This window comes from Phymastichus coffea, unplaced genomic scaffold (genome assembly GCF_024137745.1).
Source record: "Phymastichus coffea isolate CEN01 unplaced genomic scaffold, Cenicafe_Pcof_1.1 PCOF00132, whole genome shotgun sequence".
NCBI lineage: Eukaryota > Metazoa > Arthropoda > Insecta > Hymenoptera > Eulophidae > Phymastichus > Phymastichus coffea.
The window spans coordinates 552121-577291 of record NW_026706943.1 but is presented as its reverse complement, the minus strand read 5'-3'; the positions used below and the strand labels follow the sequence as shown (position 1 = coordinate 577291).

At 47.0% G+C, this 25171-nt stretch overlaps 2 protein-coding genes across 5 annotated transcripts in view; one reads left to right on the top strand and one right to left on the bottom strand.

Moving 5' to 3' along the window:
- LOC131671668 (unconventional myosin-XVIIIa) overlaps positions 1 to 1041 on the top strand; it is a 28822-nt gene extending 27781 nt beyond the window's left edge. For all 3 annotated transcript variants that reach the window (XM_058948279.1, XM_058948280.1, XM_058948281.1), the window contains 3 exons: positions 185 to 448; positions 561 to 898; positions 976 to 1041. In XM_058948279.1, coding sequence (XP_058804262.1) covers positions 185 to 448; positions 561 to 898; positions 976 to 982 — 609 coding nt within the window. In that variant the 3' untranslated portion in view covers positions 983 to 1041. The remainder of the gene's footprint in view (positions 1 to 184; positions 449 to 560; positions 899 to 975) is intronic.
- A 2447-nt stretch (positions 1042 to 3488) lies between these two features.
- Positions 3489 to 9570, bottom strand: LOC131671669 (actin-5C). Of its 2 annotated transcripts, none has more exons than XM_058948282.1 (2): positions 9419 to 9570; positions 3489 to 5575 (listed from the first exon to the last, which is right to left on the bottom strand). In XM_058948282.1, the coding sequence occupies exon 2, from the start codon at positions 5554 to 5556 to the stop codon at positions 4426 to 4428; it is 1131 nt and encodes a 376-aa protein (XP_058804265.1). In that variant the 5' UTR covers positions 5557 to 5575; positions 9419 to 9570; the 3' UTR covers positions 3489 to 4425. The 2 variants fall into 2 exon arrangements, with proteins under 2 accessions (XP_058804265.1, XP_058804266.1); XM_058948283.1 differs by lacking the exon at positions 9419 to 9570 and adding an exon at positions 6794 to 6948.
- Positions 9571 to 25171: the final 15601 nt, after the last annotated feature.

Genomic DNA, 25171 nt, shown 5'->3' with positions numbered 1-25171 from the left:
TCCTGCACTTTCTGCTCCATTCTTTTAAAATGCACCTTACGTCGGCCCAGTACAAGTCCAGTGAAATTAATGAGCGGGCGCTTGGCGAGTTTTCGTGATTAAAATATTGCTCAATGAGCACAATGCGCCACGCTCGAGTTGTGAAATCGTAGAAAGCAAGTGACCGAGTCGGATGCGCTTACAGGTGCTGAAAAAATACCGGGCCACAGTTCAGCAAGTATCCGCTGAGCAGGCGCACTTGCAGGAAGCACAGGTGCAGATCGCGGCCTTGGAGGCCGAGAAAGCCTCGCTGAAAGAACAAGTCACCGAGCTAAGCCAGCGAATCGAGTCGGTCGAGCAGCTTGGCGACCCGACGGCTAACAGCCTTGCCACCAGACGTCTCGAGTTCCGCACCAAGGAGCTCGAGAGCAAACTCGAGCTGGAGCAGACGACGAGAGCGCGATTGGAGGTAAAACAGATACCTTCTTATTTTATCGTTCAATGCCGCTTGCCGGGTCGGTAGATTGCGTCGCTAATGTCGCTAATGTCGCTAATGTCGCTAATGTCGTCCGGTTTTTCAGACCCAAATAGCGCGACTGAAGGAGACCGTGGACAAGCTACAGTCGGAAACAGCACTCCTGCGCACCAAGGAGCAAACGGCCCAAGACGCCATGCGAAGGCTGCAGCGATCGTTGCGAGAGGCGCGCGAGGAAGCGGCCTCGGCCTCGGCCAGAGAGCAGGATGCGACGCGGGTACGTCGGGACCTAGAGAAAGCCCTCGAGGCGTCCGAAGCAGAGACCAAGGTCGTCAAGGACGATCTCAGGCTCGCTTTGCAGAGGATCGACGATCTTCAGAGCGCCATCCAAGGTGATCTTGACCTCGACAACAGCGAGGAGGCCACCAGCGACAATAGCGATAGGTAATTTTCCTTCTGCGCATCCTAGCCACGTATGCGTTTGATGCGAGTCCGGTAACTGATTGGCAACTGTCTTTCAGCGATTGATCTGCAATGTCGACCGACTTCAATGGGATCTAAACATGAAAACGTCGGAAAGCAGAATGGCCGAAACTTACTAACTTTCAGGAATTTCCAGGATATCAGACTCCAAAGAAATTACTGATACAAACAAAACATAAACAATCAATCAAAGCTCTGTACGTTCGCTAGGACGTGCTGCTGCACCGTTCAAAAGCAAATACGTCGTATAGCCTTAATTTTTAATAGAATATAAACGGGCGCGTATACATCTCTTTAAATATAGTAATCAACGAGGGACTGTTGCCCTTTACACGTTAGCATTTCTATCAAAGCCATGAAAAGCCTATGACGGAGCCTACACATTTTTTCATACTGCTGATAAAAGACCAAGACCGATTTTATTGTTTGGTGCTAGCGCTCTTTAATGTGGGCAATTATCGTCAAAAGTCGGATCCCCTTAGTCTTCCAGATGAGCAAAATCTCTTGAGTTGAGCGCCTAAGTGCAATCAGGTCCTACCTCCGTTGTACTGAGGCAATAATACACTAACCATTTTCGAGGCGGTACAGAATAAGAACTATTAAAAAAAACATTTTAGTATTTCTTTACTTTGTATAACGATAACATTGTTACACTTTCTATCTCTTTGAATAAGTTACACCAATCAACATCACTCATAATTCGTAGAAGCTTCATAATTTGTTTTCAAGTGTTTATTGTTCTGAGTCGCCTTATCGTTAAAAGTAATGGAAAAAGGAAGCAATTCAGTGATGTTTCCACGAATTAGAAGCATCGCTACAAAAACATTACGCTTTTTCAGATTCAAGACACATGTGAGTACGTGTATGCGATACTAGGTGTCATACCTGTTAATCGAAATCGTTTTAGATGTACGTGTTTATTTTATGTATAAAGAAAGTATAAAGACTCTATGTTAGTTGTTCAATTGTCGTTTAAGAAACTTATGTAACTTATTGCTTTGTAAAATGCAGAACTTATTTAATTAAATTCTCATTTTCATCTTTACGTCAGTGTTCTCTATTAACGACCCAATCTGTAATTTTTATTTATTAATCAGTTCCTTGCTTCAAAATATTTTTACTAGAATTTGTAGAAGAAAATTAGATTGGCACTCGTGTTTGTATTTTAATGCTCGAATTTTGTAATCCATCAAGAAGTATATGGAAATTATTTCTAAAGTAGATAATATATGTAATTACAGTCAGTTAAAGAAAAGCGATATGTTTATGACATTCTCTATTTATAACTATGATTTTCTACTTCAATTTTTAATATTTTACGAAACTCCAATATGAAAGCTTTAATAATTTGTTTTGTGTTTAATTATAAGATTATATTTAGCTCGTGGCGCATATCATTATTATAATTTAATAGGAATTACTTTAGATAATTTTGATATAGAAACTCGTAAAATGTTGCAATAATAAATTATATTCAGTTTTTTCAGAGCTGTCTTCGATTTAGCATTATCGGATACATGGAAAACAATTAATGTGTTAAAACAATTAATCTTTCAGTGAGCACATACTAAGAAATTTTATGAATCCTGTGGATATTTCTTAAAAATTCACGATAAGGTTAGAGCGAAATCCTAATTAAGATAAAAAAATAATTGTTGACTAATGTTTCTCGTTGAATATTTTAATTCTAATGTTAAATATTAATCTTTGATACTAGATATTGTTGATACACATTCATATTAATTGCTCTACCAATACCCCATTAAACTATCATCAAGTACTAGATATAAAATTATTTATTTCCTCTTGTAGCTCATTTACGCGCCTACGTACTTTTATCCCTTTCACTTGAATTTTCAACATTTACCTAACGATGAATAACTACTCTTATTGATTTTTTTACACAACAGCTTTCTCTTCTATATGTATATGGCAGACCATTGTATCATAATTCTTTGCGACAATAAGAATTATAAGTCTTGCCATATCAATTCCACAAATTTTATTAGTATGTTTTTAGTGTTATTTCAACTAATGACGAATTTAATTGCTTAAGTTTATATAAATTCACGAGTTACGCGCGATTACTTAAAACCATGCTAATAAAAATTGATAACGAAAATGGTATCTTCTAATTCCAATTATGGTCGGATTTAGTCAGAAAGAAATGCAACATACATTTTTTATTTTCTTGATTCGTGTTTTCTTCGTGTTAGAATTAATTAATATTTTATAAAATTATTCTGGGATTCGTTGACACAGACGATTCTTTAGTCCTCTGAATAGTAGTTAGCGATTAAGTGAAATTCCCGTAAGAGTCGACGGTATAGACAAAGAATACGTATGTTTTTTTATACAGAATTTTACTTTTTACATACCACTTTTATTAAGTAAAAAGTAATATTCAGTGTTGAAATATATTGAAATATGTAAAAATAGATGAACCACTAGGAATAAACATAAATGCAATGAATATCAAACATATCTATTAACTAGAATATTAAAGCAAATTATTATGAATTAAGAGAAAACAATGGATGGAAACAAACTCTTTAATTGAAAATAACTTTTATTGAATTGAAAGTATAAACCTAATGGATATATATTATCCTTAATGATAAAAACTATAGTACGTTCAAAATCGAGTCTTATAAATTACAAAGATGAATGACAAAATGGGAGATGTATAGTTTTAATGCCATATTAAGCTTGTGCCTCGAAATATGAGACAATGAATATTATAGATTACAAAAAATTAAATTCAATACTTAAAATGATCACGTCATAGATCTTGGATTTCAATTGAACATTACGGTGATACAGAGATAGATTGAAAAAAAGATCAAGGAATCAAAGGGAAGCATAAGTTTTGTGAATGTAGAGTATTTCATAGCATTCGATAAGCACGAGAAGCAAGAATACAATGCTTGTTTTTCAGATTTTTATTTTGATAATCCCATAAGTCTAAAGTAGTCTTAAAGTCGTGTGTGTACGTGAGTGAAAGAATAAAAGGGAATGTATAAAACCGTTGTTAAAAAAATTATAATAATAATTTGATGAAGGAAACCAACAAACGGATTACAATGCATGGGTAGTACACGTACCTTTCTCTCGAAACACAACTCGAACGCGAGAATCCTAGCTAATGAGAGCTTCGGGGCTCTTGGTCCGTGCATGTGCGCCTGTTCGCGCGGCGGCAGCAGCAGCAGCCGAAGATCGAGATTGGTAAAAAAGCTTGAGTTATCGAGGAATAAAGGATGGAGTAGGGAGCACCTCAAAGGCACACACACGCGGAGGAAAGAGCCCCGCGGCTCGTTGCCGCTTGAAAATTTGGTTTGAGATCTCGCGCGCGCGGCGCGCAATGGGCGTGACAAGCGAAGGTGAGCACGGTCATCGTTATCGTTATCGTTATCGTTATCCTTAAGCGTGCGCGCTCGCGGGAGACTCGAGGGGTAGTCGTGTGTGTATGTGTGTGTTGTCTTTGGCGCTTAGAAGCACTTCCTGTGGACGATTGATGGGCCTGACTCATCGTACTCCTGCTTAGAGATCCACATCTGCTGGAAGGTGGACAGCGAGGCGAGGATGGAGCCACCGATCCAGACGGAATATTTCCTTTCGGGCGGCGCGATAATCTTGATCTTCATGGTCGAGGGCGCAAGAGCGGTGATTTCCTTCTGCATCCTGTCGGCGATGCCCGGGTACATGGTGGTGCCACCCGACAGTACGGTGTTGGCGTACAGATCCTTACGGATATCCACGTCACACTTCATGATGGAGTTGTAAGTGGTCTCGTGGATGCCGCAAGCCTCCATACCCAGGAACGACGGCTGGAAGAGGGCCTCGGGGCAACGGAAGCGCTCGTTACCGATGGTGATGACTTGACCGTCGGGTAGCTCGTAGCTCTTCTCCAGGCTAGACGAAGAGGCGGCGGTAGCCATTTCCTGCTCGAAGTCCAGCGCAACGTAGCACAGCTTCTCCTTGATGTCACGGACGATTTCGCGCTCGGCCGTCGTGGTGAAGGAGTAGCCTCGCTCGGTGAGGATCTTCATGAGGTAGTCGGTCAAGTCGCGACCGGCCAAATCGAGACGAAGGATCGCATGGGGCAGAGCGTAACCCTCGTAGATTGGCACGGTGTGGGACACACCGTCGCCGGAGTCGAGCACGATACCGGTGGTACGACCGGAGGCGTACAGCGACAGCACCGCCTGGATGGCCACGTACATGGCGGGCGTGTTGAAAGTCTCAAACATGATCTGCGTCATCTTCTCACGGTTGGCCTTGGGGTTCAGCGGGGCCTCGGTCAGCAACACGGGGTGTTCCTCGGGGGCCACGCGTAGCTCATTGTAGAAGGTGTGGTGCCAGATCTTCTCCATGTCGTCCCAATTGGTAACGATACCGTGCTCGATCGGGTACTTCAGGGTTAGAATACCCCTCTTGCTCTGGGCCTCGTCGCCGACGTACGAGTCCTTCTGGCCCATGCCGACCATCACACCCTGGTGGCGGGGCCTGCCCACGATCGATGGGAACACGGCGCGAGGAGCGTCGTCACCGGCGAAACCGGCCTTGCACATACCGGATCCATTGTCAACTACGAGTGCAGCAACCTCGTCGTCGCACATTGTGATTGTGTGGTTTTAGCTGCAAAACAAATCAATGCACATTAGTTATTCTTAGTTGACTATTATAGTTAACTTAGTATAATACGCAGCGTCTAGTTTGCCGGTTTGGACGATAAATGGCCATTCTCTTGGATTTATTTAGAACTTTTTCCAAACTTCGTGAACGCAAGGAGGAATCAACGTTATCAACGAGTAAAATAGAATTTCCAATCGAAATAAAAATTTCGAAAAATAGTTTTATCATTAAGTTATCCTCGGAAGATTACAGTTGCACGTTCAATCATGTAATTTATTAAATTTAACACTATTTGAATATTTTGTAGAATTTTATCATTTTTATTTTGAAATAGAAAAAATTTAATTGTAAATGAATACCTTGACACGATTATATGACACAACCGATTGAAAAATAAAGATACCTTGGATAAGTTAAACTTATCATGGCCAATAGTTGCCAATTCCTGTTATTCATTCAACAAACACTTGAAAAATTTATCGAACATTCTTGAATGATTCACGGGTATGCAGTCGAGGTATATGAGTCACGCGGCTGTCTAATTGATTGACATGCAATCATTATGAAATCATGCAACAAAAATATTTAGATCTAACTAGAATTGTGAGACACGTATTTCACGATAAAAGCAGACTCGTGAGAATCACTGACCACATCTTGAATTGTAACCGTCGCGAGAGACGCCCCCGGCGTTTGTCACGTGACCGACTCCCGTTTCAAGTCCGGCAAGCGACTTCGCGGAAGATCTCTCACATAGGTATTATGTCGGTGGAAAGAAGCCGAGAGAGAAAAAAAGGCGAGCACAAGCAGAGAAGGCCGGATAGAGAAAGAGAAAAGAATCAGCGGTCGAAGGTTCTCGAGGCGCGGCGTCCCAGCACAGCCGCACCCTGCCCCGCCCAGCGTTCGACGGTCGATAAGCCGGCACATCGCCGGAAGTCTCCCGAGCAAAGCAACTCGATATCCATACGATTTTCCTTTCGCTCGGATTCTTCGTTCATTTTCGCAAACACTCGCGTTAGCACTGCGCTCCGAAATCACTGGAACGACAACACTATCGACGTTCACTTGGCTGCGCTAAAAAAAAGCCGGTGGCCGCAGCAACACCCACGCACTGTCCCAACTGGATTTGTAAGATTAAAAACCTCGAAGAAAATTAAAGCACTAATGAGACAACGTACGCTGCGGCGGGTGTGAAGTTCACAAAACGAACCAACAACTTACATTTTGGTAATGGCGTGGGTAGAAAAAAGGTGCGTGTGATATGCACACTCGTAGCACCGTGAATGTCGGCTCGACAGCAACTCGCCGCTAAGTTATACTATAGTTCCCCTACCGCCGCACCACCCTCGTCCAATCCCCGCGCTCTTTACCATATATGGAAGAAGACTCGCGGTGGTAGGGAAACTAGCTGCCCCTCTTTTCTCGAACTTGAAGCGCCGAGCATGACACGTCGATGAAGACGTCACGCGTACGTACACGCGGACTTTTTATCAACAGTCGAAATTTCGCGCTCACGTGGCTCTTCAGAACAATTCGTAATTACCGAGGAATTGATGTTTGGGGTATGAGGTTGTTTGTATTTGTCAACTCCCGCGAGTACTCTTTCGATAAATGTCAGCTGTTGAGAGAGAGAGAGAGAGAGGGGAGAGAGAGAGGAGAGAGAGAGAGAGAGAGAGAGGGAGAGAGAGAGGAGAGAGAGAGAGAGAGAGAGAGAGAGAGAGAGAGAGAGAGAGAGAGAGAGAGAGAGAGAGAGAGAGAGAGAGAGAGAGAGGGAGGGAGAGAGAGAGGAGAGAGAGAGAGAGAGAGAGAGAGAGAGAAAGAGAGAGAGAGAGTCATTATTGACTAATTTCGGAGTTTTTGATATTGGTCAGGTGTACTTTCCGGATACGCGATCCTGTGCGGAAAAGGAACTGGTCTACTGAATTTTGCAGTTACGCGAGTTCGCCTTGAGCCAAACGAATATCTTCAAGTGACGAAATTTTTAATTTGAGGATTTCGTAAACGCGCAAAGTTGGAAGAATGTTGCCAAAGATGGAAGATCATTTTTTTATTTATCCGAAATTTTGGTTAACGTAAGAAATTATTCAATGAGTAATTTCAAAATTTACAAATTCATACTTCTTTGTTTAAATTTCATTTTATTCGTGAATGAATTACAAATTTTTATATAATTGATTGTTGTATTAAATACGTATAGAAATACATATAAGAACCGACTTCGAGTTTTCAGTTATTTTCAAAAGTAGAATAGACAAGAATGACAGCGATATTTTATTAGAAATTTATGCATTTATGATTGACATGGCATTCGGCATGATAAATTTATTTATAAATTATAAACTTTGATGACCGTTATTGATTAAGCTTCACAAAAGTATAAAGTTTCATCATCATAAAGAATTATGAAAATGATTCGAGTGCGTAAAAAAATTGTTGAATCAAGCGGGTCGTCAAACTTCCACGTCTGCGTAAGATTTAAAAAATGCTGCACATGCATGACTAAGTATATCATAAAGCGAAAATCATATCATCTAACGGATGATTCATCTGTGCGGATTGTTCATCAATCCATTTCAAATATTATCGAATCTACTCGTACCATTTCAGTAAACGAGCATACTGTAGGGACGCGTTTTCCCAGAGAATGTACCGTTAATCTGTTGAAAGTATGTGTGTCAACGAGGGAGAGAAATTCCGTAGGATAGAGCTTAATAACAGTGAGAATGACCCATGACTTATCAGGTTCAATTATAAATGTTTACACTAAATTGTTGCTTTTTAATACAATTACAATTATGTGGCAATCACTTTGTATAAGTACAATAATTCTGATTTTTCGGATTGAATAGAGATCTCAATTTCATTATCATAAAAATGTCGTTTCACGTATCTGAAACCCCAATAATTGGCGAAACCTGATAAAAGTAAAAATCAATACAAACAGAACCACCTTTTCGTGTGTATGAATGAGCTTTTGGGCTAAGAGCAGCTTTTAAGGAGACCCGTGTACGCGTCGTGCTTGATCATGCCACTAACCTAAAAAGCTCTTTCACTTCGCACGTGTCTTTAACATCAATCAAAGCTGCCTTTTGGTGATCTTTGACTATTATTCCGTGACTAACGTTAGATTTTTTTTTGAAACCACTAGGCTTATTGAAATCATTTAAAGCTCATCTCGTGTCCCAGAGCTTAATGAATCCGCATCGCGACATGTCAGTTCGGAACAATTTAAAGCGACCCAGTCGAATAATTCTCCACGTAGATGTGTAATTACAAAGGATGATCCAATTTGATGAATGCGATAATAGAAAGAAAACTCCTAAGAGGTGGAGTTAGAGATCGTCAATCAGAAATTGGAACGGAGCGAAAAAAAGGGTGAAACCGAACCGACGTCACACATGTGCGTGTCTTTTCTCTTCGCAAGAGGAAAATTTCACGAGCATTTCTCTTACGAGCATTCTAATAATAGACGCAGTGACGTCGACGACCACTTGCAGAAGAGGATCAGACGAAAAACCACCTGACGCGGGAACTGCGACACAGCGTGGGAAATGTAGGAGGGCCTATAACCTATTTTCAGGGAACAATAGTTAGATCGATAGGGTCGGGGCTCGTTAAATAGCATTAGCTTGTAAACCGTTGGATGATGAGGTGAACGGGGCCACGCGCGTCAACGCTGCTCGCGAGAGCAACGCCCTGCCCTGATGCTGCCATTATGGCGGCCGGTGTTTTTTCCCTGTCGCCCAAGAGAAAAAGACGCCGAGTGCGGCTGTCGCGGACAGATGAGCGATCGTCGCCGCGAAGGGAGCTACGCGATATAGGTATCTCGTGTTTGGTCAGACTCACCTTGGTGGCTAGATAAACGATGAAACGGGAGATGAGCTCAGCTCAAATCAAGTAAGTAACGTGCTTCAAAGACGCGCTAGGGCAGCTCTCGGCACACTGGCTGCTGAGCCGACCAGTTTCGCTCGCGCTCGCCGGCTTCTCCTCCGCTCGCGAAGTCGTGGGGAGCCTGGAAGGGGTAGCACGCTTAACCGTTGGTTGAACAGAGACAGCCAGCCTGCCGGCACTGCTCCTTGGACTCGTCCACTCTCTGTCTCTCTCGCTCTCGCACGCTATCAATGCGACTCTCGCGCTCTCGGCCTCGGCAAGGACCTCGTGGCTTTTGGCCACGTTTTGCGATGCTAGTGCCTAGTTTTTCGCCCGTCTCTCGTCAGCAATCGAAGCCTATAGCGAGCAGTCATCGATCTTTCGTCGGGCACTCGTCAAATTAGCGAACAATCACAAAAAAACGTCGGCCGGGAGAAATAAAATGCTCGGATGGACTCGCCCGGTTTTGCCGCCCCTCTAATGCAGCTGTGAGTTCCCCACTCCCGTCGGCAGCTCGTCGCGAGCTCCTTGCCATATATGGGCATAAAACGAACGCGGCTCCGTGATTGGTCGGTTGGCCGGCTGCCGGTTGGATTCTCCAAATGCCGACTTGAATCTGCACGATAGCGCGCTTGTACGCTTATAACCACGTCTCTCTCTTACGTATATGAATTTTCGGCTCGCTTTTTCCCTATTTACTATAAAGAGTACGCCTCAGATAGTTTCTCTTTCTGTCTCCTGCTCTCTTTCTGTAACGTAAAGGCATTCGGAGTGCACGCGCTTATTGATTTAGTCATGTCGTTCATAGATTGCTCCTGCCGCGTATATTATAAATATCCGGGCGGTTTGCACAGTTTCGGGTTGTAAATTGCAAGTGCGCTCTCTCTCTCTCTCTCTCTCTCGCGGATGACATCACGGAAACGACAAAAGTAGGCTTTTTATTTCCAGTGCTCGTTTCGCGTTTTTTCAACGACTGATTGAGCGCTGCTTAGCGTTAATCGCGACTGCGAGCGCACTTTCATCAGGTGGTTTCATCCAGTTATTGTTTAAGTAGGACAGATGCAGCTGATGAGCGCAGGTCTCGCTGTATTACTCCTCTCTTTCTTTCTCTGTCCATGCTTAGAGTGATGAAATAAAAATTGTCAATCCGTGCTCGTGCAAAAAGCGAAATTATTTAATGTTTGGGAGCAACGAGGCACAGGCTTCTTAGAGATAGACTTAAGGTCTTGATACCTATGCAAGTAATGCACGATAGATACGCGAGAATCTCCCGTACCATTGTATCGACCGTTCGCGTATCAGTCGAACAATACCGGCAATCATCTATTACTTCGCGATCGAATTCTCCGATGAAAAAACACCAATAAAATGTATATCAGCGTGTTTCCGCATAAATCGATTCTTATGTAACACAGCTTTGCACAACGCCTTGTCTCGATTGAGAGATAGGCACTTTGAGCTCGCAGAAGAAAAAGAAAACAAAGTACGTCATTCAAATCGATAGTATGACGGCTGATTGTCGATTGATGAGATTTTTTCATCCGAAAAAAAAGAAAAATAATCAGTCTCGGTACGCAGCTTTGCGATATCGCCACCTTGCCGAAACTCGGATGTTCCCCGAATTCATCGGGCGAGCAAAATCCCCTTTCGTCTCGATCAATCGCGCGGCGGGAAATTCGTTCTTTCAAAATTGGTTCACCAGTTAATAAGTCCACACGAATCTTCGCGATGACGACACCACGGCTGAAAACGGTACGCCGAGTCGTTTGCACTATGGGCGAAATCGATTACCCAAGAAGCAATGAATGCTTGAACGAGGCCGTCTCTGTTTGTAAAGTAACCGTGTCTTTTACTTGCAGTCGCAAAAACAAATCTTGATGAAAGCACGCCGAAACGAACGGCGCAATTTTCATTGAATTATTGAAGAATAACTCGAAAAAATGTGTATAGCTCTGACTTTCCATCGAGTGGTTTCGCGATGCGCCTGGAAGTGATTTCGCAAAGCGGAGCACAATCGAGAACGGCAACTTGGAACAATTGAGACGGGTGAAAAGTCGAGCGTAAGCGGCAATCGCGAAACGTGCCCGTTGCAAAGCCGATCGGATCGACGACGCGGACTGCGGAAGACTTCGCGATTGGCTCCCGCGGAGAAATTCGAGCGGCGAGGATGCAGCGTCGGTCGAAGCCCATCGAACTGCATTCTCATCGATCCAGAAGGACGCAGCCGCCTTCGGGTGCTCGGTTCGATCGGAGCGTCGCTACGAGCGAAGCAAGCTCGCGACTGACAAACGACGTGGTTCCGAAGCGGAGGCAAACGGAGACAAACAAGAGGAATGACACGAGTGACAGTTAACGAGGCAGATAATCAGTGCGAACGCCTGCAAATGAGCAGTGTAAGAGGTGTGGAGAAGCGGATGCTGACAAATAGCGCCACTTAATTGCTCGTCTCGAGAATTGGCAGACGGCCAAGCTCCGGATGCTTTGAAGTTACATTGGAAATGAAAAGAAAATAAGAGAGAGAGAGAGAGACTCGAGAGGCAGCAGCGTGCCTGTACTCGACGCTGCTTGTTCTTGAACGATTATCATTATTATTGCAGGGAAACCAATGGGCTTTGGCAGGCATTTGCGCTGTCTCGTTCTCGCAACCAAGTTTATTCCGTATAAATGAGCAAATTCGAACGGCCTCGAGCCGCAATTTTAAATAAATCTGCGTCGGAATAAGCTTCGCAATCGCCTCGATTTCCTCGAGCTCGGTAATCGCAGGACGCCAATTGGACGAAGTGGGAATCGGTCGAGGAACGCGCAGGTGCGCAAGACTTGCGCAGGCGAAACGGCAGCTTCGTCCCGATCGATGCCGCGGCTTTTCCGTTGCGCGCGCCCGCGAGTCTCTGCGTCAACAGCCTCGGAGCCCTGGCGAACGCGCCCGCGTTGGGGTGGGGCGAGCGTCTCGCAGGGCCACGAGAGTGCAGGCGGAAGAGCGCGTAGCGGCGCCCAAGCCGAGAGTGTCGTTATCGCGTCCAGGAATAGATTCAAGGTCGCGCGCGCGAGCTTACCCGCTCAGGGCTCGCTCTGGCCTTACGCCTCCTGGGACTAGCGCCCTGCGAAGCTCTCGAGTCACTCAGCGATCGTCGATCGTTTGGCTGCGCGCTTATTTCATTGTAAGCTTTGCGCCGGATCGCTTTGTTCGCGCGAAACACTTCGACTCGTACTTATTTTTATTATTAACGCGATTCAAACAAGCGGATGTCGACGGAGTGATCGTTAAAAATTCTACGGTCGATTGGCTGGAAATCGCGAGTTGCGGCTCGAGGCCGACAGTCGATACACAGCTGTCTCTCGCCACACGTTACTTTAATCGAGTGAAGCTCGGGCCGCCAATCAAACTGGTCTGTTTGGGGCGGCGGGGTGCACGGGGGGCCGCGACGAGCGCGCTGCGCTTGGAAAATCGACGGGGCAGCGCGCGCGAACGTCAGAGAAGCGAGGACGATCCTCGACAGCTCGCCCCGGTTGACGAGCGCGTTGGCCCCGCGCGCGAGAGACCTCGCGAATTACTCGCGTTCGTGTCGCTTTCGTTGCTTCGACGGCACTTTCGCAGGCGTCGCTCGCCTCTTCGTCGCTATCGGGCTTGCGAAACCTAGAAACGCGATTCTGCCGTCGCTGCGGATGTCGACTGTTTCGTCGGTGAATTCCTCGGCGCGAGGCGTGCAGTCGTGCGAGCCGCGCGGCGAAAGAAGGAAAACGAAGCGGTCGCGCGCTTCGGCCACGCGAAAGCCGGACAACGATCTCTAAATGGGACAGCTTGCGCGGACACACGTGGCACGCCGTAACCAATAACAAGAGGCACTTACTCCGCGGTCGTCGCTGCGCGCTTGTCGACGCTCGCGGGGAACTTCCGACTCGGCGGCGAAACGGAGAAGCTCGTTGTGGAACGAACGGAAACCGTGCCCATTGAACTTTGTCGAGTGGCCTTGAAGGGGCGAAGCCACTGAAAAAGAAAAAAGCTCGATCATAAGCAGATTATATCGGTCGAGCGGCGCTCGCTAATGCAATATCACGCCCTCGTTTTCATCTCTAGAAAGACCGACGCTCTCTCGCGAGCGCGGCGTCCGCGGCTTCGACCTCGATTCGCGTCGCCCGCTCACGAGACATTATCCTATACATATATATATATATATATATATATATATAGGATAATATATATATATATTTATCGCGCTCGCCGAAAGCAGAATAATGACAGGCGGGTCGTGCGAAAAATCGCCGTATCGTAGTCGGCCGCTCAGGTGCATTGAACCGTGTCGGCTTTCTCTCCGCCGCGGGACGGCACGTGCTTTTATATTCCGCTATTGATTTCGACGGGTATATTACGGGTGTACCCGGCGCCTGCCCATGCTCGGTTCGCCTTTTGCCTCGACGTGTCTCGCGCCTCGCGTAAAGGACCGATCGTTCGTTCCCCAATTTCAACTGGTCATTTTCTTTATACGATTTCCGATCCGCTGGTCTTGCTTTAACACGGCGGCTCGTTCAACTTGTCCGCGAACCGTTCGGCAATCAAGTCCTCCGATACCGTGTCGACGCGTACCCAACCCCAACCCGACGAGACGACAGTTAGCTACCGGTGGCATTCTGAATCAATTGTAAATAAGAAGAATTTCGTTGTTTTTCCTTCTTTTTTTTTTATCGAAAGTGCCATCCACATAGATTCGTTTGAAGTTGCGACTCGCGTACGTAATTTCGCCAGCACGAAAATTCGCTCGGTAACAAGACGGCAATCGTGCGCCGCGAGGCCGAATTTCACTTTCGCGGTCCCCTAAAAAGTCGCGCGCTCCGTCGTCGCGGTTTTTCCTTTTTCTTTCTTTTCGCACAAGGCCGCGCGCGACCGCCGAGCAGAGCGCTAGGGGGTGCCCATATTTGGAGCTCAAGGTCACCGGGACTTGCGGTTATTCTCTTCCTCTTCGAGCATGGGTGCTACGTCGACAGGCGACCAAGATTCGCGTTATGTTAATTGGAATTGTTAGCGAGTCACCGTGTCGTTAAACCCTCGTTTCGCAGGTGCAGCGTCGTTGCTGAACACAAGAGTAAAAAGAAAAGAAAACAAAAAAAAATGAAAAAAAAAATCCGCGCCGCGGTCGCGTGGTGAATGGGCCTGCGTGTGATGTGATCGAGTCTCTCGTTTAGGAAGTGGGCTTTCATAAGTAACTCGCGTAATGGATTGTGAGACAGATGGGGGCGTCGGAGAATTGGGCTTGCCGGTCTCGATTGCTGATTTCTCATTGGGCATTCTAGTGGCACTGTTACGTCAACCGTTGTCTATTTACTACACTGTTACACCTCAGGCGTGATCAGGTCTGTTTACTTGTTCATCGAGCATCTATGTCGCCAAGCTTTTCTCGATCGAAATCGTGAGTTTTCAAAGCCAATGCACGACCCTCGCATCTTTTCAACAGATGCATATGATTCGACATCCAATTGAAATAGATATTTTTCAAAGTGTGTATACGAGCACTCGTTGATTAAGAAATCGCTTTTCCCGAGTTTTGTAGCAGGCTAGAACAAATAAATGCTATGCAGGATGCCATTTGAGTGCACGTTTAAAAATAGAGAGGAAGAGAGAAAGAGAGCTGCCAGAGCCCATCTGTTATTCGTTGCATGCCTGTCGCTGGGGGTGAGATTGAATGGAAATCTCACGCTTCTGTTTCAATGGGATCACATACGAGTATGGTAATTATCGAGGCTTCGTGTACTCCACCGAGAACATTCGTGTTATTCATAATAGCGAGAACCTATTTTCTTTTATTATAGCCTCAAAATCGCCAGAGTTCTTTAATGATAGAGCTATTCATCTTTACTTTCGTTCACAATTTTAGTTTTCGAAATACTCCACGTTGAATTTCATTTTCACGAAAATGGATTTGAATGCCACAGTTTGAAGATCAACATAACTTCATCTGAAATATTGGTTGCAATAAGCACGATGTAAATCAGGATTACCCACAGAGAGCAAACAACAACATATGTGCGTGCGTTCCGCATGTTTGTTCATTTTGAGGAGGGATGGCGAGCATTAGTCGTGAGAAGGAGGGAAGAATTGGATTATACGACGATCACCAATCGAAAGGATGTGTCGAGAGGCGTTAAATTTATCGCTGCGTCATTTGAGCGTGTTATCTAAATCGGTCGATGCCGACAGCTGATTCATTGAAAATGTGAAGCGCATTGAAAAAGCATCAACTCGATGAATGTCAAAAGAAATGAGATAAAATTGAATGGTTCGCTGACTGAGAAGTGCGAGAATATCCCAGCTCGCGAAAAGGAAAAAAACCGGAAAATCTCGCGAAGACAAGCGGCTGAAGTGGAGCCAACGAGGCAGCTAGCGGTAAGAGAATGCCGATCGACATTGTCGGGCAGGCAACGGCGGCGGCGGCGACGGCGGTGGTGGCGCGCCAGATTCGTTTCCGATCTTATCCCGCGCGAAATTCGTCGACTCGGGCTCGCTGCTACCTCGGCAAATTGATTTCCCACGCGTCCGTCGCGTCGGCAAGGGCTCTCGCGAGCAAAGTGCCAGAGAGGAGCGTCGGTATGGTTTCGTTTGGCGAGGGCGCTCCGATGGGAACACGAGCGATGCGAGGTAGGCGGACGACGATCGTTCCGTGGACAACGGCTCGGGGTTCGTCTTTGTCGTCGCGAGACTCGAGCGACAGCGCGCACACCCCCGAGAAAATATCGCGAGGTAACAACGATCTCGCGCGCACTCCTCTCCGACCGCTAGCCGGCCTGTGAGCTCACTCCTTTTTCTCGAGTTCCCTTTCGCGCTGATCTGTGGAGTCGCGCACCCGAGAGAGCTTGGAATTCGCATGGTGTATAAGCGTCGATGACGGTACGGCCCGCATAATTGATCGGGCGTCTCGAGGAAATGACGTCGGTGTCTCTCGTCTGGCTTTTTTTCGTTGCCACGGAGAGGGGGAGGGGCGTCTTTTTCGTCAGTTTGGCAGTTGGCTCAGTGCTCAGACTGGTTCGACCGTGTGATTTGCATCGCGAAGGTTCAGCGCTGCATTACGATACCGCTATATTTAGCCTGTTTCGCGGCAAAACCAAGCGCTACGCTACGCGCACTCGTTCGATATCCGCGCGAGTTACCGTAATGTTTCTTCGCGAGTCGTCTTACGTGCGTCGAGTCGCACGTGAAATTGTACGTAAGTACGACTGCTCAGCCAACTTGTCAGCGCCGGAGAAGTATGTCGTAAGCAGAGGAAAAAGAGCTCTACAACGAATAAAAGGCACACCTCGCCGAAGCTCTCTCGCGATCCAGCAGTTCCGACCTTGTCGAGCTCTGGCTGACCCAGAACAGCCGGACAACGGGTAGAAAGAGAGAGAGAGAGAGAGAGACCTTAGGCTAGTTCCCATAGCTGCTCCGTGGTTGCTCCAACCACTTTTTTTTCAAACGCGAAGAGAGGAGACGACGACGCGCCGTGATCAGCGCACTTTCTAAGCGGACTTGTCGTTGACAAATCAAGTGTATCCATTGACGCGCGTCACCAGCACGAACTGATTCATCGGCAACTTACGAATCCGTAAATCATACAATCGGCCGAGAAATTGAAACCGTAAATCTGTTTCGAGAGTTAATCGTCGATAGGCCAGTCCTGTCGGTCGAACCGAGCAATATCGCGAAGGACGAAAAGCTGAAATTCGCTCAACTCGTTGATCGAACGTCATGAATTTGTACGAGCGTCTGATGATTATTATCCAAGCAGTGACGTCGAGAGCTTCTTGCGTAACGCCGCGAAGACGAGTCGTCGATAAGGAAAACAAGCCAGGCCGCGCGAGGACGCTTTTCGCGCGCGGCGTCGGCCAATTGCCCATTTAAAGATCCTCGGCGAGAAGCTGCCTAATCCGCAGCCTTCGACTCGCTAACATTGTTTTCAGCGCGCTGGCAGTGATGCATGGCTGCGGGCATTATCAAGCGCGCGCTTCCTGGACTTTAAATTACGACCGCGCCCGTTTTTTCTCTCTCAAATTTCAGCTCTAATTTACGATACGCTGTGATCTTCTTGTTTTGGCCTCTTGCCGATGAATGGCGCTCGGTTAGGTAACGTATAAATTGCCGTTGTGCGTCAATAAGTAAACGCGGCTATATCCCTATGGACAGCCAATAGCAGAATGTCGATTACACATTATTGTTCCTTGCAGCCGACGAGGATAGTCGCTCGTCTGCGAAGAGCGAAAATAGCCGCATGAATATTCCATTGGAGAATTCCAAGGAGTTGCGATCACCGCTAACAGCATCTTCGCATGCACTCATCGTTATCGTCCCGTCATCGTCATTTATCTTTCTCGCGCTGGTTTGGCCGCTGCATTCGAAATCGGAAAGAACTGCCGCGAGGATGATGGATCGGACGACCCTGACTACGCGCTCTTGGCTCCGATTACCTGTACAAGGATAATTGCTCGTATTGCCCAAGATTCTCTTGTCGGCGTTTATATGCTTTTTGAGGAAACGCGAGGCTTATTTTGGAGCTGTTTATTTGTATGCAGTTGTGCCGCGCTGACTAATTTCAATCTCCCTCTCTCTCTTACTCCTTTAAAGAACTTTGTGAATTTTTTCAATGCTGAGTTTGTAAAGAGGACACGTCTCTGGCGAATTGCTGATGTGGGCGACTAAATGCTAAATTACCTGCACAAAGTCTTCGAGATGCACTTGAAATTCAGCTCGCGTGTGTCGAGCGTGTGCACTTGTTGTTTTGCCAGTGTGCCAACGCAAATAGTTATGCGAAAAAAGAAAATTGCAGCTGCAATGATGACAGTCGAAAGACCGAAGAGACGGAGGATCGATGTAACAAAAAAAGGAATGACAAACAATAATGCCGACATTACTAGCAGACACCTAAACGCGTTCGAATTACTCCAACGAATGCGTTACGCTTGCTACTCAATTACTTTGCCAAACAATATTTATCATCGCAATTATCAGCAATGCTCGCAGCAGTGCAACGAAGTTCGTTCGGTAAAAGCTGTTTACGATTCGGTAGCTGAGGTCGCGCGGCTTTGCCTTTCTTAATACGCGGTAGATTACCATGGATTGAATGAAGTCTACCTATCCGATAAAACGAGCACGCGTGTCTTAATCGCAGTCTCGTGTTTTGTCAAACGCGTCTTCCTAGTCTCGACCAGTTGGTTCAACGCTGATAGATCAAACGTAACACAGCTGGCACGCGGGACCTACAAGCCGTGGCCTTGACTCCTATTGAATTCGGCGAGTCGCCGCAGCCGTGTCCTACTTTTCTTTTTGTTGTCGATCGTGATAGTGATGTTCTACTTTTACAAATTTACCTTTTACGTCTGTGTACACAGTTTTTATTTTTTTTTTTTTAAGTCGAATCAACCAGTGAAGTTTCATTGCTAAAAACCCATGCGAAATGGTGTTTGTGCAATTTAGTATTAATTGGTGCAGGATTATAGCTAATCCTAGATAATTTTGATGAATCACAAACAATATTGTGCATTCAATACCACTCTCGGAAGTTCGCTGATCAGTCATTTGAGTTTGAGCTTTCTTCATATTTGATACAACGAAGATGGCGCAAAATTCTTCGCATTCTGTAAATGAAAGGAGTCACGAGTTTGATTATCTTCTCATGGGAATACTAAATCATTCATTAGTCATGATGAATATAAAGTTATAAATAAAGCCGGGAAGCTGACATTGAACGACAAGTGCTCGTAGCAATTTTCTTGAAAGTGATGCGGTACAAATAAAACTAGCATATGGGAACGTTCAAGCAATCATCTTAAGTTAGATTTGAATGGACGTTTAGCGTGTGAAAAATGTTGATACTAGTCACATTTTGATAATTCAGCTGTGACAGTTTCTTGAATGAATCACTTTCTCGTTAAACGTGAAGGCTTGAGAGCTTTTATATAAAACGTGTCGTATCGTCGTCTTGCAGAAACGATGTCGTGTTCTTTACTCTTTTTTTATGTTTTGAGTATTTTCATCGTTCGCGGGTTGTTAAAAAAGTTAAACGGAATTGCGGAGAAAGACTGTCGTAGCTGATCGCCGATTGCATTCGCAAAGAGAACAAGCAAATGGGAGAAACGGTAGGCTCAGCCAATAGATATAATCACAGGTATGTATATCAAGTATAGGAGCGTGTTGCGGCAGATCGATCGAGCGCGGCAGATATGCGCGCGTACACGTGATAGTTCGTTGGCTGGTTGAGCCGAGAGAGGGCAATTAATATTTAATCGGACCGCCTTCAACTAGACCGTGAATTTCAGCAACTACAAAGCGCATGGCGCTAGGCAAGAAACTCGATATGTTCGAACGTATCGCGGCTTTCACGCGCGCCTGGCGCTGTTCACGGGGATCGCTCTAGTAGAACGATTTTCGCTCTTATCTGCTTCACCGACTTTCCTGGAGTTATCTCGGGCATTGGCTGCGTGCAACGAAGCCTCATTGAAAGCGGACCACATGCTTTCCAAAATGAAAACGTCCTTTTCTGACGCGAGGCGACGGTCAAGAAATATTTCATTGCGATTGCTGATCTTCGCGCAGATTACGTTGCAGATTGCAGTTGCGTTAGGTTCCGCGCTACTGCTGTTTACCGTCGTTTTACTTCGGCAATGCTCGGGGAAACTACGTGCACTGCAACGCTACCAACCGAGCGAGGAGAAACCAAAGAAAAGGTGGGGGGGGGGGGGGGTGAATCGGGTATCGTAAATTTGACGATTAGAAGAAGCTGTACCCCGTATCGCTATCGATGCCGTGTGTTCGCGTATTTACGACGATACGAGACGAGGCGCCAGGGTCTGCCGGCAAGCGCGGCAAGATCGCACGGCCCGGACACCAATTAATCTCGCGGCGCAATTAGATCGCTGCGCTTGGCCCGCGAAGCACTAAAGTCTTGCGCGAATAAAGATCCGTGCGCGCGGTCCCAATACCGCCCTTGCCTTGGCTTCCTCGCATCCCGTATAAGCGGATCGTCGGAGCTTCCACTGGTCAAGCTGCGTCGAGCTTGCTGCTCGAGTTCTCCGTTTCATTTGCGCAAATAGAAATCCAAGCGCTTCCGGCAGGGAACGAAGGTGCCGATTCGCGTCTTCCGCCGTAACTGTCGAACGTTTCGTTTCAGCCTGATTCCGTTCACGTTGTTTTGCCGAGGCAGCGAGGAATTCTTACGATACTAATGCAACGGATCTTCCGAAGGCGGCGAAAAATTAGCGGCCCTAAGAAAACATTATCTCGTCGTTTGAGTGATGATTGACAGAGCATCGCCCTTTTTTTAGGACATAAGTAAGAGTTTCTCCCCTAGAAATTCATTGTTATATAAAAATATGTGTATAAACGTCTTGTTACGTAAACATTAATTAACTGTAAGCGTGCGTTACGAGATAAAAGTCTATCTCTTAACGAGTAAAAAAATAAGGACGCGATTATTTATTGTTCCCGAATGTTTGACATTTCCATTGCAAACGAAAAAAAAAAGCCATGTATTATTTAGCTGTTAATGTCTATATCAAGCGAGTTACAGCGCGCGTTCCATCAGAATTAATTGACAGGCAACAAGTCGGCGCTCGGCCGGCACTCGTGACCGCGGCTCAATTACAAAATGCAGCCGGGCGAGCGCGAGTAGTCGCGTGCAGCCGCTCGCTGTGTCGGCGCGCATCCGATCGCTCAAGCTTTCTTCCCGAAAGCGCGTCGGTGCTTTTTTTCTCTTTTCCTCGGTCGTCGCCGTTGTTAACCCAAGCGTAAGTATATCAACGCCGTTGTCGCGGAAAAGAAAACTCGAGCGCAAATTGAATTCAGCGTCGGCGGGAGGATTTCACTCGACGCGCGCGGCAGCCTTTCGCGGCTCGCAAAGGAAAACGAAATCGTTCCATATTTTTCGCGCTGGATTTCGAGACGACGCCACTTGGACGTTCGTACGTGAATATCTTTTCTATATACGAAAGGAAACTTGGTCTCGGCTGTTTGCCGGTGACGATTGTCGAAATTGACGGGGAGCGCGGACACCGATTTACGGTTCCGTAGGGCACTGGGCGCAACGAAGCCGTCGTCTTCCGAACTGTCTTCCGACTTCAGCTCGGTCAAAAGTCGATCGCCTTGACCTCCCCAAGGCCGGTGACCACGGCGCGTCATAGCCGGCTCCATACCTTGCCGCTACAACTCTGATCAACAACTGCCATCTCAGTATGACGCCTTTGCGATTCGAGATACTACTGAACGAAGATAACATACTCGTTGTAAATTCTCCATTTGTAATATTTTCAGGCGATAGTTTTTAGTGATGATCGAATGTGGATTAACGTCGCCCTTATCGGTATTGTACACTTGCCGACATTTCAATATACAACTTTTACAGACACTCTCGTATCGATAATTTCATGAAAGCATGCAAGCGTTGAATAACTTAGCATTGTATAAGGCAGCAATTACATGACGCACATACGCAGCGTATAAGCGTTGAACCATTTTCGGAATGAAAACAATTTCGGGCAGGCAGTCTCCAGGTGACCAAATAAGCCGATAACTCTTGCGAAAAATAATCGAACGATCCCAATTGCCGCGGACGATTTCGACCGATCCACAGAATATACGTAGAAAGAAATTTGGACGACGACGCGACGAGCACCATACGTAAAAGCCGCCATACATAAATAGTTGGCCGACGAGGTCTCATCGGCCTACTTTGCGAGCGCTCACTTCGATCGACGACGCTCAAATGCCTGAGCTATGGTCCTGACTCGATGGATACGAGCTACGTAGCCGTGTATACGTGTGACCACTACTGGAGAAAGGATGCGCCAATATGAAGTTGATTCATTGCATCTTCCGAAGCCACCCATTCATTTTTTCATTATAACGTTAATTAATTATCGTCGATCGTCAGACAGAGGACAATCACGTTCGCGGTCTTGTTCGCTTTATCATTGGACACAGCTTGTCGCCCGTCACTGCAACGGCGAGCGGTCAACTTTCGAGGTGTTACGTAGCGCGTCGACGGTCGCTGCGAGCTTGTCATCGTTTCGCAGTGATCTTTCCAACTTTCAAATGAGTCGCACTTTCGAACTTCCAAGCTTCGCGCAAACGATAACTCGCCGGAATCCCTCGTGGACGCTTGAAGAGTCAACGGTAACGGATGGGCAAGAGCAGCGCCAGCGCGAGTGAGCGAAACTTGGTCGGGAAAAGGACGAGCGACGATGAGAGCAGAGGAAGCGTGGTCTTGGAAACTTTTATAAGGCGAAGAGGCACGGCATTGTCAATCGGAAATGACGGAACGCGTACGCGAGTCACATTCCCGGCGCGAAATCATCTTTACGAGGGGACGCTTTTTACGGCTGGTTGTGCGCGGGCGGAATGTTTAAGAGCGTCGCTGCTCGATCAGTGCCCTTTTGGCGAAAGGGCACTCGTGAGCCCTTTGCGCGGCAGAAAATGCTTGTTACAGATTGCTGATATTTTGGCACATATTAGCACATTAGCAAAAGCGAGAATCGATTGTTGGTCGTTCTCGTTGTCGATTCGCGCCCGATGGAGCAGAGATCTTCGCGAAGCACGGAGCCCCAGCAACGCGAGTAGAGAGAACGAGCTGGAGAAGAAAGACGGGACTTCCGGCTAGCCGCCGCGAGAACAGCCGCGAGAACAGCCGCGACGCGACGACGAGCTTGGCACGTTACGGCTGCGCTCGCACGGGGACCGTTAAACGCCAATAAGCCCTTTCGCTGCGGACGACGTTGCCGAGCTTCGGCTGCCTGCTCGCTGCGCGCCGGCGATGGCTTTCAAGTGGCGAGCGGGCGCGAACGCTCGGAAATGCCGAGCTGATAAGTTCGCCAGGCGTGGCGTTGCGCCGCTTCGAGTCGAGGCGATTACTCGCGAGCGAAGGAAGGGCCAAAAGCGCGAAGTAGCCCGGCGTTGCGAGCGAGCCGCAAGAAAGCAAGAGAAAAGGGGGGAAAAAGAGAAATACGCGCGGCCGAGCGAATTCCTTGCGGTATCCGACAATGCTCGCTCGCCTCCTCGACGCGAATAAATTACGCTGGAATGCGCGACGCGGAGCGAGGATTATATGCCAAAGAAGCGCCAAGTGGAAGCTGAGAAAATTTCGATTGGCCTATAGGCGTTTTCAGCCTTCGTTCGCCTTTCCGCAACGGCTGTCTTCCTCCTCTCCTGCTCGGATAGGCTTATACTTTCGAAAAACTCCGCGGACCTTTGCTTTGTTTCAGCCGATATGGATACGATTCCCGATTGGTTTATCATGGGAACGCTCGCTTCGCAGCCAATTCTGGGAAGTTGTCTCGGCTATTGATCGCTTGGTCTTTTGTACGAGCGCACCCAGTTAGCTCCTCGCGAGCGGAGCTGCAGTTGGGAGACATCGCGTCTTTCGTGACCAATGCAATTAAAATTAGTCACAAGTCACTTTCCGCGTGACCGTCATTTGCGACTTGACGTCCTTGGGTATTTCTTGTAGCGGTCGACTCTCAGCGTCAATCTAAATAATTGCCAACCCAAAAAAATTGGTAATCGTCAGCAACTTACTTTCCATCCAACGCGAAAGCCGATAATCATTCGATTCGCAGACCGATTAACATATCGATTTCGATGTCGAGTGTCTTAACAAGATTCCGAAGATCAGCAGGTGTAGGCGAAAGCAAAAAGTAGCCGTGCCAGTCGAGTGGCGGATAATCTAGGTCAATGTCGACAGACTCGCGAGCACGCATCCTCGAAAAAGTCAATCCGAGCGACAGAGCGAGTCGATAGAGCGCGGCGCGTCGTTCCACATTCTCGGCGACTCGCGCGCGCGCAAGTTCAAGTTCGCCGAGGCAAGAAAAGGCCGCGTCTGCGTTTTATCCGCGCGCGCCAGTCGAAACTCTCATGGGAAGAGCGTAAAAGCACCGGATGCGCCGCGCGTAATTAACGAGTTGCAATGTTAATGGGGAGATTCCCAAGCGTCTCCTATGCGCGCCTGCAGCTCTCATTCGATGAGCCTCGTAAAGTGGCGTGCGAACACCTGAGATAAACGCACAACACGACGAGCTTTCGTTTCGCGACTCGACCCGCGATAACTCGTACGCAGGCTGTCGATTTGACGTTACTGCTTCGATTGATAATATTTTCACACGAGTACAGATGTGACCTCAGCGAAGAATCGAGACGAAAAGTTAAGGCCGTGCGCATTTTAGATCGGTACAGCGCTCGCGGCAGAAACGGGTCTATTCGGCGATAGCTACTCGGTGAGGCGCGGAAGCGGGGAGAACCTGCTTCTCCGGCGAGCCGCCACCTGTCGACCCGTTATACCGGCGCGGCGAGTCTCGCGGAATCTAGCCGCGTTAGCTGGCAGTTCAGTCGGCTGCTGTCTTCGCCGCTTCTGGACGAACTCGCGTATTGTATCGAGCAGGCAGCTGCTCGTTATTGGAGCGGCTGATCTACGTAACCGAATTCTCCTACGCGCTAATCCACTGACGTCGCGTCTCTGTACGCGTGAGCACCATCGGAAGAGAAACGATTTCGTTTTACTGAGCTTCAAATCTACACGCAAATTTATTCGCTGAGGAGAAGAAGAGTCGCCTAGATTATTCTTGCCCGGGTGGCGCGTCGCGTTCTTACTTTTCAATTGATAACTAAATCAACGAAAGTTTTTACGGTGTTATACGATTGGCTTATCGCGTTTTTCTGCCGAACGAATCGATAACTGAAACGTTCCCACTGAAAATCCAACGTACCAACCAAAAAGAAACTGT

Excerpts from the sequence above, each read along its gene's own strand:
- LOC131671669 (XM_058948282.1), bottom strand. The coding sequence starts at position 5,556 with ATGTGCGACGACGAGGTTGCTGCACTCGTAGTTGACAATGGATCCGGT.